The sequence below is a fragment of the Polypterus senegalus genome, chromosome 17 (genome assembly GCF_016835505.1).
Source record: "Polypterus senegalus isolate Bchr_013 chromosome 17, ASM1683550v1, whole genome shotgun sequence".
Taxonomy (NCBI): domain Eukaryota; kingdom Metazoa; phylum Chordata; class Cladistia; order Polypteriformes; family Polypteridae; genus Polypterus; species Polypterus senegalus.
Window position 1 is genome coordinate 58,062,629 of NC_053170.1, and position 19,138 is coordinate 58,081,766.

At 39.0% G+C, this 19,138-nt stretch overlaps 1 protein-coding gene across 1 annotated transcript in view; it reads right to left on the reverse strand.

Moving 5' to 3' along the window:
• angpt2b (angiopoietin 2b) overlaps positions 1–19,138 on the reverse strand; it is a 95,175-nt gene that overhangs the window by 48,592 nt on the left and 27,445 nt on the right. The window contains exon 2 of the mRNA XM_039739929.1: positions 5,759–5,914. Coding sequence (XP_039595863.1) covers positions 5,759–5,914 — 156 coding nt within the window. The remainder of the gene's footprint in view (positions 1–5,758; positions 5,915–19,138) is intronic.

Consider the following 19,138-nt stretch of genomic DNA (forward strand, 5'->3'; position numbering starts at 1 on the left):
TGATGCTTATCCCATGCCTCGCGTGGATGACCTCCTCGAGAGGCTTGGACAAGCAGAATTTTTGACCACGCTTGACATGACAAAGGGGTACTGGCAGATTCCTTTAACAGGCTCCGCGAAGGTTAAGACCACGTTTAGCACTCCTAGCAGACACTGGCAGTATCGTGTTCTTCCATTCGGGTTACACTGGGCTGCTATGACTTTCCAGCGTCTGGTGGACTAAGTGCTCCAAACCCATAATGCGTATAGTTCTGCCTATCTGGATGACGTCATTATCTATTCCAGCACATGGAAGGAATATGTACAGCAGGTCACTGCGGAATAGCAGACACTAGGAGAAGCTGTGCTTCGTAATAATCTCAAGAAATGTTTTTTTGGATTGAAAGAGGCTAAATATTTGGGCTACCTGGTGGGTCGGGGTACAGTGAAACCACAGTGTTCAAAAATAGATGCCATTGTAAAATAGTCCTGTCCGTGAACCAAGAGGCAAGTCCAAGCCTTTCTCGGGTTGGCCAGGTACTACTGCCGGTTTGTACCTCGGTTTTCAGAGAGATCGGCGCCCTTGACTGATCTTACAAAGAAGAGGGCTCCTAATCATGTGGTATGGACTGACAAGGAGGACGCTGCATTTAGTGACTTAAAGCAGGCTCTTACTTCAGCACTAATATTAAAAGCTCCTAATTTCTCTCTCTCTCTTTTATTCTCCAGATGGACGCTTCGGACAGAGGCCTGGGTGCTGTGCTGAGCCAGAGTGTCGATGGTGTTAAACACCCTATCATGTACCTGAGCCAGAAACTGTTGGATCGGGAGACTAGGTATGCAGCAGTGGAAAGTGAAGCCCTTGCGAACAAATAGCCAATTACGCAGTTGAGGTACTACCTCTTGGGCCAAGAGTTCACTCTGGTGATGGATCATGCACCTTTACAGTGGATGGCCCTTTACAAGGAGTCGAATCCACAGGTCACTAGGTGGTTTCTTGACCTTCAACCTTACAAGTTTTTGCTGATTCATCCTAAGGGTTCTCTCCATGCCAACGCTGATGCTCTCTCTCGTGCCCATGACCTCTCGGTGCAGGACACCCGACCCGATGGGTCTGGGCTGAGGGGGAGCCTTGTCACACACGTGCGAGTAGGAGGCAGCTAAAGGGTCTGAGCAAGTGTAATAAAACATCTGACCGGGGGGGCGGCGGAGAGCACTGACTGTCTTTCTCAGTTCCCTACAGACCTTTCCCGAGAAATCCTGCAAGGTTCCGGCGCCTCAGAAGACGTCACTTCCGAAGCGGCCCCTTTGCTGATGTCACTTCCGAAGCCGGCCCCTTTGCTGACATCACTTCCGAAGCCGGCCCCTTTGCTGACATCACTTCTGGTTCCGGCCATTCTGAAAACATCATTTCCTCTCCAGACCTTTAAAGCCTCCATCTTGGGCTACTATAGTCAGTTCTGTTTTGGATTCAGTGATATGCACATCGTGCTTATGATACAAAAAACCCTTTTGCAGCTGGGAAAAACCATATACGGGTGGTTGCCCCAAACCTTTATAATGTCTTGGACTCTTAATTATCACAGCAGATAATATTTAATAAAGTTTGTCCAGAAGAGTTCAGCGATTACTTGACTATGTCCCCACCTTCTTTTCACTATAGACTGTGTAGCCGATTATATCACTTGTGAAAGCAAATTATCTAGCCACCCCATAAGCAATACATTTGGTGGAACTAGGTCAATATCCATAACATTGGAGGACACATATCCTTATGGTTTACTATTCAAAATTCCCTCTACCTTAATAAGTACAGTTTGGAGTATCTCCTCCTTCAATGTCTGTCAACCTATTACAGTACGGTGTGCTTGTTTGATTGATCTTATTTCCCTTTCCTATGCCCCACCGAAATGAGGTGCATTCGGTGGGTTAAATCAAAACATAATTTGTTGTTTAGCTAAGTGATGCTGCAACTCAGGACTTAAATTTGCAAAGGACTCTCTTAACTCTCACTCCCCACCATGAAAATGTGTACCCTGATCAGACAATAGTTCATATGGGATACCTCCTTGTGCAACAAACCTTCTTAATGCCATCAAAAATGAATTAGTATCAACAACCTACAACAAGGTCTAAATTAACACCTTTTGTGGTAAGGCACTTAAAAATTATATCCCACCTGTTTTCAGAATGTCTTCCTATTTTGATGTGAAAGGGTCCAAAACAGTCCATACCAGTACTATAGAAGGCAAGTTTAAATAGTCTAAGCTGGGCAAGTGGGGGGTCTGCAATTTAAGGAATGGCAGGTTTTGCCTTCCACTTTCTGCAGTCATGACACATACGTTCAGGCCCTGGATGGCATAACTTACTGTTACAGTCTTGAATGATCAATCTGATGAAAGGATGATTAGGTTCTAAAGCTATAACATGAATAGAGGCAAACTCCATTTCCGTGGTACGGTGCAGTTGACCTCCTACTCGAATATGCTGGCTAGACTCGTTGAAGTTTGGTGACAAATTATACAGTAACTGGCCCTTCAGCCTTCACCTGTTTGTACTCTTGAAGGAAAATTATTTTGTTGTACTCTCTGAAAAATCAACAGCTCTGCAGCTTGATACTCTGCTGCACTTGGTGGGCATCTATTGCAAAGCATCTGACCCTCTTCTTTGGACTGCTAAATCACTCCAGCTTTTATAATCATTGGTATAAGGGGAGTAGTTGTGATAGTGACACCACAGAAGTTGTCTTTACATTATTCTAACTTGTCTTCAAGGGGTGATATAGGTGGTGCATCACCTTGGCTCCATCTGTTAAGCACAGACAAGTCAGCCAACCTCTTGTCAAGTCATCTGCTGGATTAAGGTCAGAGGGTATGTATCCCCAGATATGGCTCTCTGTGAGTTACTAGATCTCTGATATTCTAGTCCCAAAAAACGGTTTAAATGTACATGACTCTGACTGTATCCATAACAGTACAGTAGTGGAATTAATACCTCAAAATTACATGGTTGACCTCCAACATAAATTCAGATTGGAGCAGTTTTCTAGCTGTGCTCCATTAAGGGCTGGATACAGTTCTAGTCTGGGTATAATATACTGGGCATTTAGGGGTGACCTTGAACCTGGCCATAAAATAAGCTTATCTTCTCTGCACAGGTATGAAACAAATCCATAGACCTTTTCTGAAGCAATGCAAAATATATGAACCTATCTAGTTTGAGGCATATCCGTCAACACTGGATAGATAGATAGATAGATAGATAGATAGATAGATAGATAGATAGATAGATAGATAGATAGATAGATAGATAGATAGATAGATAGATAGGGCATAACACCTTGGAATTGTTACACTTGTTAAGGCAGGGAGCCACCTTCCACGTATTGCCAAGCTTACAACAGATCCACTGGCAACTTTGGGTCAACCCTTTCCCACTGCTTATCCCACAGCCGCTAGATTACCACCTTTGCTCTTGTGGTGTAAGGAAGTATACAGTATATCTATGTGGTGCATTGTAGGCATGGCTCACTTCACAGGATAATATGCATATTCTAGTGTACAGTATCTGTCAGACAGTGCCATTTCAGCTTTAAAGTTGATTCTTGTACATATGAACAATTCTGATGCAATCAAAGCTCAGTGATATCAGAACAGGCATCTCTGGGTAGGTGTTCAACTATGCTAGGCACATTACTAGTCCATTAGAGAATCTCAAATCCACCATCAGATAAACATTCTCAATTTATCTACCAATTGCTTGGCCAAAACAGCCGAAGGTAAACTCTGCAGGTAATTGTCTGTATGAAATCTCCTATCTATTTTATAGTGGATGTCATCACCTGGCTCTGTAGTCTTTAATGTGCTGCTGGAGGGCATATATGGCACAACAGGGGTTGCACTTGACATTTATAGACCTGAGGTGTAAAAGCAGTCTCTAAATCACACCACGAGAAACAAAGAAGACACCTGTCTTCTGGTAAAAGACAGACCTGGTGAAACGTTGCCTTAATGTCACCACTTACAGCTACTCATGCTCATGGAAACGTAACAGTACGCCCAGAAGTAAGGGGTTTAAGGCAGTTATTAAAACCGATGCCTTTATAAAGTATTTAAAGGAGCAATTAAACATTACCCTGGTTTTTTCCAATCCGCTGTACCAAATGATGTGGAATAAACAAGGACTCACTATTAGACATGTTGGTCTCTGGTGAGAGCTTAAGGACATAACCAACTTGCTCCAGCTTCTTAATCTCCTCTGTATAAGCTGTGGCCTTAACTGGATCCTTTAGCAGGCACTTCTCAACATTTCTCAGATTGGGAATAACAGCATTGTTGAGGGGCCTGTAGGTATGGCATATCCTTCTTACGCAGTGAAGGTGTAGCAAAGCGATTGCCTTCTACCATAACTCTTACAGTCTTAGTGTATAAGGAGGGTGTGGGCCTCCTTGTCCTGCCTAGATCTTGAAATTTGCTTCTCATTTTTGTTAAGAAATTGTATCAGCTTGCCAAAGTGTTTGAACATCTCTGATTAGATCAGACACTGTTGAGGTTCAAGCTGTTCCTGCAATAACTGTGCAGGGCCTTATAATGTCTACTCCAAAGATGATTGCTATTTAAAAGACAGAGCCATGTTGGCACCAGAGGACATAATGATTCTGTTGTTGTGGGAAGAAAGGGGCCTGTATGGTCATTGTGCCTTGTACATGTCCTGTATGCCACAGAAGGCCATTAATCTTTGGTTAGAAGCAATGCCACATGATTACAAAACAACACAGAAAGTCCTGCCATGCAGTTAAAGTGCATGTTGCCAGCAGTTGACAGAGATGCCCTATCCTATGGCTAAAAAGATAGTCAAAGGAAAAAGGCAACACCTGAGATGACAGCACCTCCTTTAAGAGAAACCATGCTGTCCTTCTGAAATAGATGGGAGACCTGATCTAATCAATAGTGATTTTGGTGTTAAGCTGGAAGTTACCCAAGATGCCATTTAAAGTTAACTTTGCAGTCAGAGTATAACTGATCAAAAGCTCTGAAAAGAGTTTATGGTGAAGGATGAAATGGTGGGAAGAATGAGAAGAAAAAGTGAGGGAGAAAGAAGTAGAAGGTATGATGGGGGTCTGCTTTTGTGAGAAAAATGTGGTGGCTAACAGCATAAATCACACTTCCAAACAGGCAAGGTATGAAGAAATATAATAAAGCCAAGTTCTGGAGGGGATGAAATTGTATTGTTTTACTTGGGATTATTTTGAACTTTATTTGATGTCTTTTTCCATGTGCAATTTCTGCTTAGTAAAGTCACAAATTTTATTTTTTTTTCTACTTCCTGTTTAACTGTTGCCTGGAAAGCATCCTGTTTCATAGTTTAAGGTCACATAAATATGAATTAAACTGAACAGGAATAAAAAGACACAGTTCAATGCATTATTGTCTTCTCTCTCTCTAGTTTCATGAATTGCTTTGCAGATTTAGGATCTTGGGTTCTGCTCAATCTGGACCTTTCACATTATTAGACTTTACTGGTTGAAACCCAGTTTTCGTGGCAGATCTGAGTTGGTCAAGTATGAGTGAACATTGCTTTGACAGACTGGTGCTGGGATTGGTTGCTGCCTTATTCATAATGCTGAAATGATCCAGAAATAGGTTAATAATTGTTGGATAGATGGATGTAAAAGACACTGAAAAACTTAGCAAGATATCACTGTACGACAATATTGGCCTACTTTGTTTTTCTTATTTTAGCTATATGTAGTCCCCCAATGGCCCTTGCCAAGTTTTACCTGTGTTTCCACATCTGTGAGCTTCCGAGTTTGCTCAGCTGACTGGCTCAAGAGATTGGTGCCGATTTCCAGCATCGCCACAGTTTGGTTATGGGCAGCAGAATGTTGCATGCGTGTCATTTCCATCTTGACGTCTTCTTGGATGTAGCTCTCAAGCTGCCAAGAGAAACATGGAATGAGTACAGTATAAATGACAACACCAAAGATAAATAAAGACACGCTGATTCCCAATGTGTACCTCCTTTCTAGCTGAAATTCAGTCTGGCCTTCCAGTTAACATCCACCTGTTTAAATAATTAAATGTTGGTTTTTCGCACTATGCCATTTCCTTAAAAAGGTGGAAGAAAATTTGTATAAAACCAAGAACATGTGTCAGAATCATTTGTGTTGCTTCTTCTGTGTGAAGGATTACAAAGAATGTAAATCCAAACCACAAGAGGAGTAAGTCACTACTGCTATTTCATTTTATTTCCATATGTCCTGGAAACAACACCTAAAAATCTGTTTAATTTATGGTTTTATATTTTCTTTTCTGATCCAGAGGCATGGCTCAGTATAATGAGTCTCTCCTCTACAAATCACTAGCACATTTTGTTTACCCCTGAATTGAATTTCTCTTGTTAAATGTGTCTCATGAAGTCAGCCCTATGACAGCTTAGTGCCAGAAAATTATCTATGGGATATTTGCAAAATGCATCTCTCTCTCTCTCTCTGTCTCTCTCTCTCTCTCTCTATCTCTCTCTATCTTTCTCTCTCTTTTTGTAAACTTTTTTCTTCTGAAAATGCTGTGATGATTTTTCCCATCATTCCAATGCTTTGTATATCTTTTCTGTAGTATTTTACACAGGACACTCCAGGGTGATACCAGGGGTGACCTTATGCCTTGTGTCTTTGAAGCACAACATTTTATATTCAATGTTTAAAAAAGTAGGAAGGCAAAGATCACACAGCATGTCAACAGGTTATTTTTTTCTTCTCTTATCTGTGAGACTGTGGATTGATGTTGTCTTAGGTGTGTGAGGCACACTTGATGGTTGATGTATTTGTGTTGGGGTCAGAAGATGACAGATGGACAATGTTCCCTTGCAGCATTCTTCATCATCTGCTTTGTATTGCAATGGAGCTCTTAGGACCTAAGAAACTGCTTAACATAAAGTAGTAATTGTCCTGAGTTGAACCTTTGAATTATTTTCATAATGATTCTTACACATGACAGTGATTAAAATAAAATATCTATCTAGCTAATTAAAAGAACCAAAATCACAATGTTCACATCAGTTGAATATGCAGCAAAACAGCAAAAGTAATTCTTAAAATGAAAATTAGCCGCAGATCAGAGCAATGCTAAAAGAGAGACACACGTGGAAATGTAATCAAGCACCCCTGAACTTCCCATTTTCTATTACAGAAGCCAATGCCCTGTATTTCCTCTCAGTTCTTTAGGCCATCATATGCTGTAAAGACTACAGTGCCCTCTAGGGGAAGTAAATGTACATTGTCCAAAAAAATAAAGAAAAAAAAAGAACAAACATTCAACTGATCAAGGGGTTCACAGGGTCAGTCCAAGCACACCACTGCAGCTGCAGGCGTTCATTCCAACCAAATTCACAATTCAGTCAAATGTTTTTTAATCAAACATTTTTTCTCTTATTTTAGATTCAGAAAAATATTTCTAGTATGATATTTACATATAAAAAATCGGAGTAATTTTTATATGTTTTACTATAGCTTTAAATGCTTAACTTTCTTTTACTATATTCTTTTTCTTTACTTTATCCAAATACTGAGAAGTATTGATGAGTGGTTCTGGTCTAAATGACACTGAATGCTAATAGAGATCAGCCATGTCAGTGTCGTATTCACTTTACCGCTTGTGTTGTCCTCTCTTTAACACTACCCCTGTAAAAATATGTAAAAAAGTACAGTGGTACCTCGTTATACGTTCTTAATCTGTTCCAGACCCTTTGACTTTGACAGGACGTATACCAAATGAATTTTTTCCATAAGAAATAAAGGGAAAATGATTAATCCGCTCCCATGAAAAAAATCCTATTGTTATTGGCATATTATACATTGATGGGGTTGTATAAAATAATTTAAACACTGCTTAACACTAAAATACATAAATACAAAAGCAATTTTACCTCACTTTACTTTTTAACAATGTCTTTGTTTTGTACAATCGTAGATACCGTTGTTCTTGGCATACGGTATGCAGCAGCCATGTCCCATATACGCATGCCACCTTCATACTTTTCAACAATCAATTCAAATTTATGCGAAAAAACACAAAATCATGTGAAAATTCACAGTGAGTTATAGCGCGGGTTGTTCACTGAATGCTAGCAACTGGCGTACTGATGCTCGTGGGCATTCGTGGCTTTGTCTCGAGAGAGGTAAACAAGGGTAGTGTAGTGTTCTCTAGACTGAAGTAGCGACACACTCAGAATAACGTTTTGAATGCTGTTCATTTTGAATCATGTTTAACCAACTCTCCATACAGCGTGCCTTCCACACTACACCCCTCCCTCTGGCAGTCATACGTTTTAAAAGACGCAGACCGTAGCAATCAACACCTGAACATAAAGCAATGGACAAAAGCATCATTGAACAATCATATACAACAGGTAGCATGCGGGTTGTTCACTGAATGCTGGCAACTGCCGTACTGACGCTCGTGGGCAGTCATGGCTTTGTCTCGAGAGAGAGGTAAACAAGGGTAGCACACGAGTCATATTCTAAACAAATTCTAAGCAAATTTTGTCATGTCCAAGCAGGACGTATACCAAGTTGGACTTATTCTAAAGCGGATGTATACCAAGGTGTCACTGTATATAAAAAAGAATGAGTGCCTCAATACTAAGCAGACAATCACCTAGTTTATATTATGGTTAACTCAATGTTTTTTTTTTTCCCCTGGCTCAAGCAATATTTTTTAATTTAACATTTTTGTTATTTTTTAAACATAATTTTGTATATTTTGCTATTGGTAATATGTTTGGTTCCCTTGTGCTTTACGCTTTAAATAGTAGTTTATTAATTCTTTGTTTTGTATGTATTATGTTTATTGTAGTGGTAATAGTGCCCTGTCCCCTTAAAATGGAATACTCAGGGAGGGGCCACCGTGACAATCAGCTGGAGGACTACCTTCTTCCATCTTCTTTGAGGTAGAGAGTCTGATCAGCATTGTGAGTTAGTGGAGCGAATTTCTTCAAATGAGTAGTTTGATAGATTTTCTATTTTTTTAATATATTGTAAGCTGGAAGGGTGATTGCACCCCAAGAGGACACAGACGCCCCTGGGAATACCCCTGAAACACACTCTACCTTCACATTGCTTCTTACCCTTCTCACTTGCACTATAACATGTAATAAAGCCCTCGCACGATACTCCTCTTACTTAAAAGCCTTGTGCAGAGCGAGTCAGTTTTGGAATGGATTGTTCTGCTTTTATCTCTCTCTCTCTCTCTGACATTCTCTGCTCCTAGCGGAACTGTCATCTCTGACTTGCCATGGAGCACGTTTAAGCTTTTGAAAAAGAAACAAATGTTTGTTTGCAGTGCTTGAATAAAATTCCTGTTTTCTACAACCTCCTGTGTCTCTGTGCAAATCTGTGACCCAAGCAGGACACATTTTTGACTAAGGATTGGATTATGGGTTGGACTTCTTTGTTGTCAATTGCTTTTTCTTTATTTGTTGTGTCTTTTCTTGATTTTTTTTTTTTTTTACATAATGTGGGCTAAACCTTGCCTGTTGAGATTGTTGTTTGGCTGCCTGCCTGCACTGAAACCACTTTTTGGGTTCAAAGCCATGAGAGTGCTGGTCTGATTTTGGTTATTTTTAGGCCTGCACTCCTTTTTACTATGTTTTATGGAAAACTCCATAACAATTACCACAAACTAATACCACCCCAGTAGAATAGAATATTGCTTCCTTAATTGCCCAGTAAGTATATCTACTGTATCAATAAAGGCAGAGACTCCTTTATAGTATTTTGTGGAAACAGTGGAATTAGTTGAAATATATTAATCATTAAATAAAACAAACTCGGGGCAAACAGAAGTTAGCCTTGTTTGTAGTGACAGCTGAGAAAAACTTTTAATCTTATTTTTTCATGAAGAATGGAGATTTAGTGGATTTCAATAAGATCTGGCTTGAACATCAGCAAACAATATCAAACCATCCATGAAAAGATCTTCAATTAATTTTGTTGCATAATCCACATATCATATTTGGATGCTCAGGCATCCAGTTTGGCATGCTCAGGATTGGTTCCTGCCTTGTGCCCTGTGTTGGCTGGGATGTCCAGCAGACCCCGTGACCCTTTTGGCAGCGGGTTAAAATATTGGATGGATATTATGAAATAACCACTTCTGTTAAAATGGGATTGAGTTTTGAATTGAAGGTCCACCTCTTTACTCATTCATTGTACCAAAGTGGTAGTTCTCCAGTGAACTGAATCCCAGCTATGCACAATTACAAGGCATATGTTGTACTTGAAATGTCTTCACTCACTTTAATTTTTAACTTCTAGTTATTCACCTCTCTATAACCATGCTTTGCTATGTTAAAATTATGTGAAGCACCATTGCATCCAGTGAATGAGCAACTACTGGGCTGAACTCCTGACCAATGAGTGCAGGGGGAGGGCTATCATGCACCAAAAAGCTTGTCAGATACCACATTTGCTCAAAAGTGTAAAGAAAAATAATGTTTAAGAACACACAAATGGATAAAAATAATATACAGTTTGAACAAAAACAATAGGAAATGAGTCTGGAATTTCCAAAAAAAAAAAATCCCTTCTAATTTCCTTTTACACTTCTGTACTACAATACAAACAGGAAGAGTCAAAATCAGAAATTCAAAATGAAATAACATCAAGGCCAAATAAAAAATCCTAAGAGAAAGTGAAAAGTCGAAGACACACTTCTTGTAACAGGAAATGCTAATAAAAACATTTGTACACTAGGTTTTGAAGGAGTTTATCTATAAGCTCATATTCCAGAATGTGAATATTTAGCAATATTTAAACTATTGCACCAGTGAGTAACACTTTGTGACCTTTAACCCCCTCAATCCCCCCAAGGCAACAGGTCACCATGTCACAGAATTGATTCCACAAAATAGCAATGCCTAATACTGGAAAAGGTGCAAAAATAATTTAGGTACTTTAAATACAATTTTAATCAGAAAAAGCATCTCATAATGGAAAAGAAAGAAACCAGAAAAACAATCAGAAAAATCAAAATTAAAACAGACTGCTCACAGTCCTCAAATCCTGGGATTAAGATGAGAAACATGGGATGAAGAATGAACTCTAAACCCAGTGATACCAATACATATAACAATCTTAAATAGGCCAATGTAACATGGAGCTAGCTTCAGTTGCGTGGAGTAGAGTTATCAAAGGTGACAAGCTAACATGTACTGTACAATTTTGTGGGATGCCAATAGATGGACATGATCAGACAGTTAGCTTAGGGCCATTGGAGTTTACTGAGTCCAAAGCATCATAGACCTGAGATTTATTTCTCTAGTAATGCTCATAAGTGGAATTTCTTTAGTTTTCCATTCCTCCTTTGCTAAATGTCCCTTACTCTTATTTTACTCCATGCTCTCTTATAAAATCTAAATTTTACTTGTTTATAAATATTGCATGGTTTTGTATTTTGTATATTTTCAGAATTGGCCTTCTTTGAGTGTGCATGAGTCATTAGCATTCCATCCAGGGCAGACTCCTGCTATGCATCTGATGCTGCCGGTGTGGGCTTTGTGGCCCTATAATGAAATAAATTGGTTTAAAACTGAATGAATATATGTACTTAGAATGGATTGCATTAGAAGACAATAAAAGTCAGCAAGGTATTAACAATGCAACGCATCTGTTTTTGCCCTTTGCTGTCACACATCTGCAAGGCAAAAGATTACTGTCATTGATTAGGTGCAAAAACTGCTGCAAACCTGTGGGATACATTCTGAAAGCTCTTAAAATGTACTGTGATTTTTTACCATTTAAAAATAAAAGTAAATTTCCTTTGATTCCTTTATAGTACTCTTTAAACATGTAAGTAAAAATACAGCTGTTGGCAGAATGAAAATGTGTATCAATCTTGGATGTTGCTGATGGACCCTCCAGTGAATAACATTCAAAATGTGGAAGGAGAGATTTTGAAACAGGCACTGAAAGGAGAGACTAATGCTGAAAAGCCAAAAAAACTATTCAACATTATGTGAAATGCAGAAACAGGTCATGTGGAAACAATTATGTCCCCTAAAAAGTTTGGTCTCAGTTGGTATTCTTTCCTTGTTTTAATCATGCATGATTAAGTGCAACAGCACTGCAATAAACAGGCTGGCACCAGTGGTTCTCTAACAGATTTCAATTGTTTACTACTATACCGTAATTGCTTTGGCATTGCTGTACCGCCATTGTAGATACCGTGTCTGTTAATAGATTGTTAACATTCACTTTCTTCTAGCAGACTAGCCAAATGATAACCATTTTTAAGTATTCCAAGCAAATTGCTTAGTATAGGCAATGGTAAATATCTGCTGACGCTTATCTGAGAAGAGTTATTATTGGCAGGTATGCAGCCTTTTAGTTCTTTATACTTTCCAGATGGCTTGGCACTCTCTCTGTGTCATCTCCATTGCCTCTCCGATCTGTTTTTAACTGTTCACCATGTGAAAGCTTTTTTCTTTTCATCCAGAACACTGCATCTTTCCACAGATATCGGATTAAGCAGGTTTTCAAGGGCTGCCCCTTATGTCAAATAATTGGTGAACATGCTCCCCACCACTCCCTCTTCACACTTCATTGAGTCCTCATGAAAGGCGGGTTAGGGGCCTGGTGGATGGTAACGAGAGCATCTGGAAATCCTCCAAATTCCTATTAGATTGTGCGGAAGCATGTTGCTACCAGCCGAGAGTACAGCATATTTATTCTATCAGGAAAAAACGAAAAATGTCAAAACTGTAAGCTTAAACAGTTTCAGGTTCACAGTTTATGGAGACTTGAATTAGGCCAACTAAGCTAATTAAATAGCAACATGAATTTTCTGTTACTGTTGCTCAGTAATGCTGTTAGTGGCGGAATTGTGCTTACTCCCAACTGTGGTGAAAAACAACTGACAAAAAACATTAATGAAATAAAATAATACAGCTTTATACAAGAACACACAAACCACCAGAGCTTGGAAGCTTAATTATACACTCTTGCATGTACTACCTTGTAAAAACATCACTTGACTATTATGTATTGACAGTAGATTCAGTAAGTATTCATCATAATGACAAAATGAAAACATGGTTTCGGAAAGTTTTGCAAATGTATTAAAAATTATAATCGCTCATTCTTTAAAGTAATGAGACCCTTAATTCGGTACTTTGTAGAAGCCTCCTTGGCAGCAATTGGAGATTTCAGTCTTCTTGGAAGAGTCTCAAGGTATACAAGCATTGTATGTGGCAGATCCTCTCAGATCCTCTCAAGATCCATTAGATTGATTGGATGGGAAGCTTCAGTAAACTGCCACCGTCAGGTCTCTCCACAGATGTTCTTTGGGGTTTAAGTTTGGCTTTGGATGAGTCACTCAAGGACAGTCAGAGACTTCTGCCAAAACCACTTCAGCATTGCCTTGGCTGTATGCTTCGGGACATTGTCATGCTAAAAGGTAATTTACTACACCAGTCTGAGGTCACATGCACTCTTGAGCAATGTTTCTTCATTGAGCTGTCTGTTTTTGGATGCGTTCATCCTCCCCTCAATTATGACCATCCTCCCTGTCCCTCCCACCGAGAGGCACCCCTATAGGATGATGCTTTAACCACCATGCTTCTCAATTACCTCCTTCTCAATTACTAGTTACTCAGTTTTAGCCAGAAGGCTAAATCTAGGTGGAGTCCTTGTTGTTCCACATTTCTTCCATTTCACACATTTTATTGAGGCCACTTTGCTTCCAGGCTAACTATTTTTGAAATGGTTTTAATACCTTGTAGTGATCTATACCTCACTATCGTTTGATTAGTGAAGTCTACAAAGATTTCCTTGGACTTCATGGCTTGGTTTTTTTCCCTGATATGCAGTGTGACTTGTGGGACCTTATATACACAGGTGTGTGCCTTTCTAAATGATGTCTAGTCGATTCAAATTGCAATAGAGAGAATCAAATCAAGTTCTAGACACATCTCAAGGATAACTAAAGCAAACAGGATGCACCTGAACACAGTCTGAAGTACCAGAGAAAAGGGCCTCAACACTTATTTAAATGAGAGATCTCAGTTTCAGACTATTCAGCTCCTTTGACATATTTCCTGCCACTTTACCTAATGGACAATCTGCTTCAGAGAAATCTACAAAGCCATTAAGAACACCACAACTAAGAAATACTCTAAACCACTGGGTTGGACAAGGAATGCATAGTGAATCAGGCATAATGATTTTAAATTGTTAAAAGAAGGGCTCAAGGGCAAGAAAGTGCAGATTGACCACAACAACATATGTTTAACTGTTAACCAAAGTGTAATGGAACATTCAATAAGGAAGCTGAGGAGGTCATAAAATATCTAGATTTTTCACAATCTGGAAATTGTAATTTAATTTAATATTAAGAGATGCTACTGTAGAAGTGATCCTCAGAACTATTCACAGATCACAAGTATCAAGGGGTGAATGTAATCAGAGCTGTAAAAGAACTAATTGATACTGTGATTTGTGAGCCTAATGACATTTAGTATACTGTCACACATGTGCGATTAGGAGGCAGTCAAAGAGCCTAAAGGTGAGTGAAACATCGCGAGATAGAGGGTTATCATGTGGTACTTACCCAGATCTCTTTTGGTCAACAGAACACCTGAAGAAAAATATTTCCTCCACTTCCAGGTTCCAAAATGGCTGCGACGACGTCACTTCCGGCCAACCATGATGACGTCACTTCCGGCTCCATCAATCCACCTCACTTCCGTCCAATCATGATGACGTTGTTTCCGGTTCCTGTTTCCAACGTCACTTCCTGCCAACCATTTCCTGTACCATAATCCTGTTCTGTATAAAGCCGCCATTTTTGTCAAAGAAAGTTGTTCACTGTTTTACTTTTGGAAACTCTGAATCATTTACATTCTTTATTGTCTGGACGACAATATATGGGGACGGTCCCCAAAACTTTGTTTTTGTTTGTGCTGTCTTCTTTGGGGAAGAATAAACACCACAATACATACTTTTTTTCTAGCTGAATTAAAAACAATTCTTTCAGGCAGGGGCCTTAAATGATTTAAGCAGATGTTCTGTTCACAGATAATGAAAGAATGTGTTCTATTGGGGTCTAAGAGAGCCTAATCCATACATAGAACATGCAAATATTTAACTGAATGTGCTGAATTGGTAGTAATTCATATATATTATTGGTCAGTGAAGAGTGAGCATATAAAACAGAGATGGTCAACTCCAATCCTGAAGAGACACAGTGGCTTCATTCTAACTATTTTCTTAATTAGTTACTAGAGGGCTTTGCCCCCTGTTTGCTTCGCTCGCCAACCCCCGTGTTTGGTTTTCCAAATACACACTTTTAAGATTTTTTCTTTGAAATTCTGTAAAAACAATATTTGTAATCCTGCGAGTCCCAATATGCTGAATCTTTTTAGTGAGGTCAGTGAGATATGTGTTTAATGACTTTGTACCATAATTCAGGATAGGTTTGGAATTTCATCACAGACAAAACGATCTACATCATCAGGAGTTAATATTTTTTTTTTACAAAGTAACCAATAAATGCATGTGCGCTACACTCCGTTTTTGAAATTCTCAAGATTCTTTATTTGTCACATGCATAGTTATACAGGACAACACGCAGTGAAATGCATCCTGATCTGCTTATCAAAAACTGTGCAAAGTTACAAGAATATCAATTAGATTAACAAAAAGTCATAGATTGAAAGATAACAGTATAGTAGAACATAATAAATAAGTACAATTATGTGAATCAAGTAGAATGAAGTGTTAAGGTGCAATAGTGTAGTGATTATTGTGCAAAACCAAAGTTAGACTGGTGCATAGTTAAATGAGGCAGTTTGTTTGTTTGCGCTACTACAATCTTTACTTTCTTTTTTTATATTTTCAAATTTTTCTACTTTTATATCCGTTAACTTTCTCCACATGTGTAAAGCGTCGGTTTTTTTTTTTGAGCCTTTCTAATTTTACTGCTTTCATAATCTCTAACCTGCTCTGCATGTGTTTAGTGTCAACGTTTGTAAACATCTTTATGAAGTTCTATTTTGTCTTTTACACTTTGTCTTTAAATTCTGAGCCGGATAGGACGTGCTTTGTTTTCCAATTCCACATGTTCCTGGCTGATAATTACTTTCCTTATTTTCTGAATTTGCACCTCGATTATTCTTTTTTGCTCTTTTTTCTCTAGAACACTTTTGAGTCTTTTTTCTCCGCACTGCTTTCTTCTTCGCTTAGATGTCGACATTTAATTTATAACGTACTGTCCTTATACGCTTATACTGTATGCGCTGAGAGCCCTGAATCTGTGCATACTCAAATCCTTTAGACGACTGAATGTTTTGCTGCCTCTTGGCTTATTTGATATTGATTGTAAGTAGGGTGTGTCTTGCAAGAATCTCATGTTCCACGTCATCGTCAGACGGTCCTGGCACAAAATCTCATGTTTAAGGTCCCTGGCGAGATGCTCTGTGGCCATGGATCTCTTTTCTCCGCCCTTTCCTTTCTTCTTCATTTAGTCATCAACGTTTCATTTCTACCCTATTCATTTCATTTCTACCCTATTCATTTTTACCGTATTGACCTTATACACTTTATATGCACTGAGAGCCCTGGAGCTGTGTGTGCTGCGTGACTGCCTTTACACTACTGATTTGTTTTTTCTACCCGGGGTCTTATTTGTTGATATTGCTTGTAAGTAGGGCGTGTCTTGCAAGAATCTTGTTCTATGTTACCGTGAGACACACCGTGGCAAGTCTCTTTAATCTCACGGGCCTTTTAAATGTCTTCTGAGAAGATCATGTATCGTAACCTTGCTTTTGCTTTCCAGGATAGGATTTCTTTTTATAATAGAGAGACAAGTTTTTGCTACTAATTAACTTTAATTAATCGATTTGCTATTTAAGTAAAAAAATAAATAGGGCCTGAGCAACGATGGTCCTGAAGGCCCACAGCTCGCTTGTTAAGATTTTGAACCCTTATAAAAAAAAACTATGCCATTAAAGTGAAAATTTCAAGATTAAAGTTGACATTTCAAGCTTTTTTCTCACTGTGTCCCTATTTTTTTTTCTTTTCTCTGTATTCTAATGAGCTTTCATATGACACTCAGACGGTGGGCTACGACTTGCCTTTTCACAGCAACTTTGATATCTGACAACTTCTTGTTTATTTCGGGCACTGTGCGACTTGAGCATTCAAGTTTCTCCGACACTCTGTGTCACTTGATCTACTTCCTTTTGTTGTTCATACCACTGTTTAAGCCAACAAATATTAAGTTTTTCCTTGACTCCACTTGGTATTCACTAAAATTCTTCTATTTTCCCCCGTGCTTTTGCCATTGCCTTTTCACAGAACGCTGAGCTTAAGGGCTATTTATATTGATTTGCATATTCAAAGAGGCGTAATTTTGGGAGGAGTTTGGGGAGTGGCAGCAGGCACGTGCACGTGCGTTACTTTTCATGCTGATCGGGATTTATGGAACGCAAGAACATGGAAGTTGCCGAATGCACAGATTTATGCATCTGGATTTTTTTGTGTGTACAAACATTTCCGCTTTTGTCCTCATGCCATGTTTTAGTGTGAATTCTACGCACCATTTCTACATGAGGCCCCAGGATTGGAGTTGGCCACCCCGGAATTAAGTAAGGCCTCTAAGCATGTGTTAAAGCCTGAAGCCCCATTGGCACAGAAGTGAAGTCAACTCTATGCCAAGAAGAATGCCTCCATTCCACTAAAAGATGGAACAGCAATTGTCCAGGATCCCACTAAAGAACTCAAAGACAATTGTGCTGCACTGCACTGCAGCGTATACTAGGTGTGAAAGCTGTATTTAAAGCAAGTTAAATATATCTCTTCTTTTATACCATATTTCTCTTGCCTTAAAACTTCCACTGTGGTTACTGAAGTGATATAAATTGAGTACATAGTTTCAAATTATGAACTGCATTTCCTAAAGAACATAATCCCAGGGACCATGTATCCCTATTGGACACAACTGGCATAGTTGGCAGGATGCATACTGAATCACTTGCTTTAATGTTAGCCAGGGAGTATTGAAGCTAGGTCTGTCATGTCAGGAGAAGAATGAAGCAAGCTGCAGGAGAAATACTGGTGTGATCCTGCTTGTGGCCACATTTTATGAGAGTTGGATTCAAGGGTCCACAGGATAAGAAAAAAGTGGGGAATTAAAATAAATGCTAGCAATTGGTAAAATATAATTAACATTTGAGAAAATTAGCATTTTGTTTTAGAGATTTGGTTAAAGGTAAAATGTAACATTTATGTAACATCCATCATAATACAGATCTGAGTACAGCAGCACTTCTGAGACAGTCAGCTGAAGTGGGATACCCACCAAAAAAAGGATATAATAAAATAAATAAAGGCACGAAAAAAAACAAAGTGTTTTTATGAAACATTTTGATTTACTTAAGATAAGGGTAGCTTTTCAATACAATATATAAATAACTAGCCGTCCCCTGTGGCTTAGCCAACGTAGAAGTGAAACAGGACAGTGAGAAAGGCCCTGCCCGGCTCCCCACTCCTGACATCACATTTCCCCCTCCCCTTGGCCCACAGCCTCTGTCTCGGATTAGCACGAATATATCGCTCTTTTAAGCAAAGTATGATTCTTAGCACGATGAGAGAAGTCACAAAAATCAACAGGAATGTTCAAGCAAATTCTAGAAAAAAGCTAGATCTAAATCCATTAAGTACTTCTCTCATTCACTAGATTGACTGTTGATTAACTGTACAGACTGCATCTCTGTTGTTAGTCATTAGCACTAAAACATAAGTAACATGATAGTTATAATTGGATGCTAACCCTCACCTATTCTGTTACTCTTCTTGGTACTCAAATGTGGCACTTGGCCCACCTGCCAAGTTGTTCTGCCTGCCTAAGGTAAAGTCATCCCTGATGGAGGATCACAGGAATTGTCCTTTCATCGGATTGGCTGGCCTAGCGCTGTTTCAGCCGTGGATTGGCCAAATGGGGGAGGCAGCTTGATGGATGAGGTCTCCAGGACTCTAAACATATCCAAATCATATTATGTGATATCATCTACTGTTAAATTCTGCTAAAACTTCTAAATTTTTTATTTTTATACTGTATTAAGAATTAGTTCTGTTCTGTGTATTGTATTGTATTGTATTGACCCC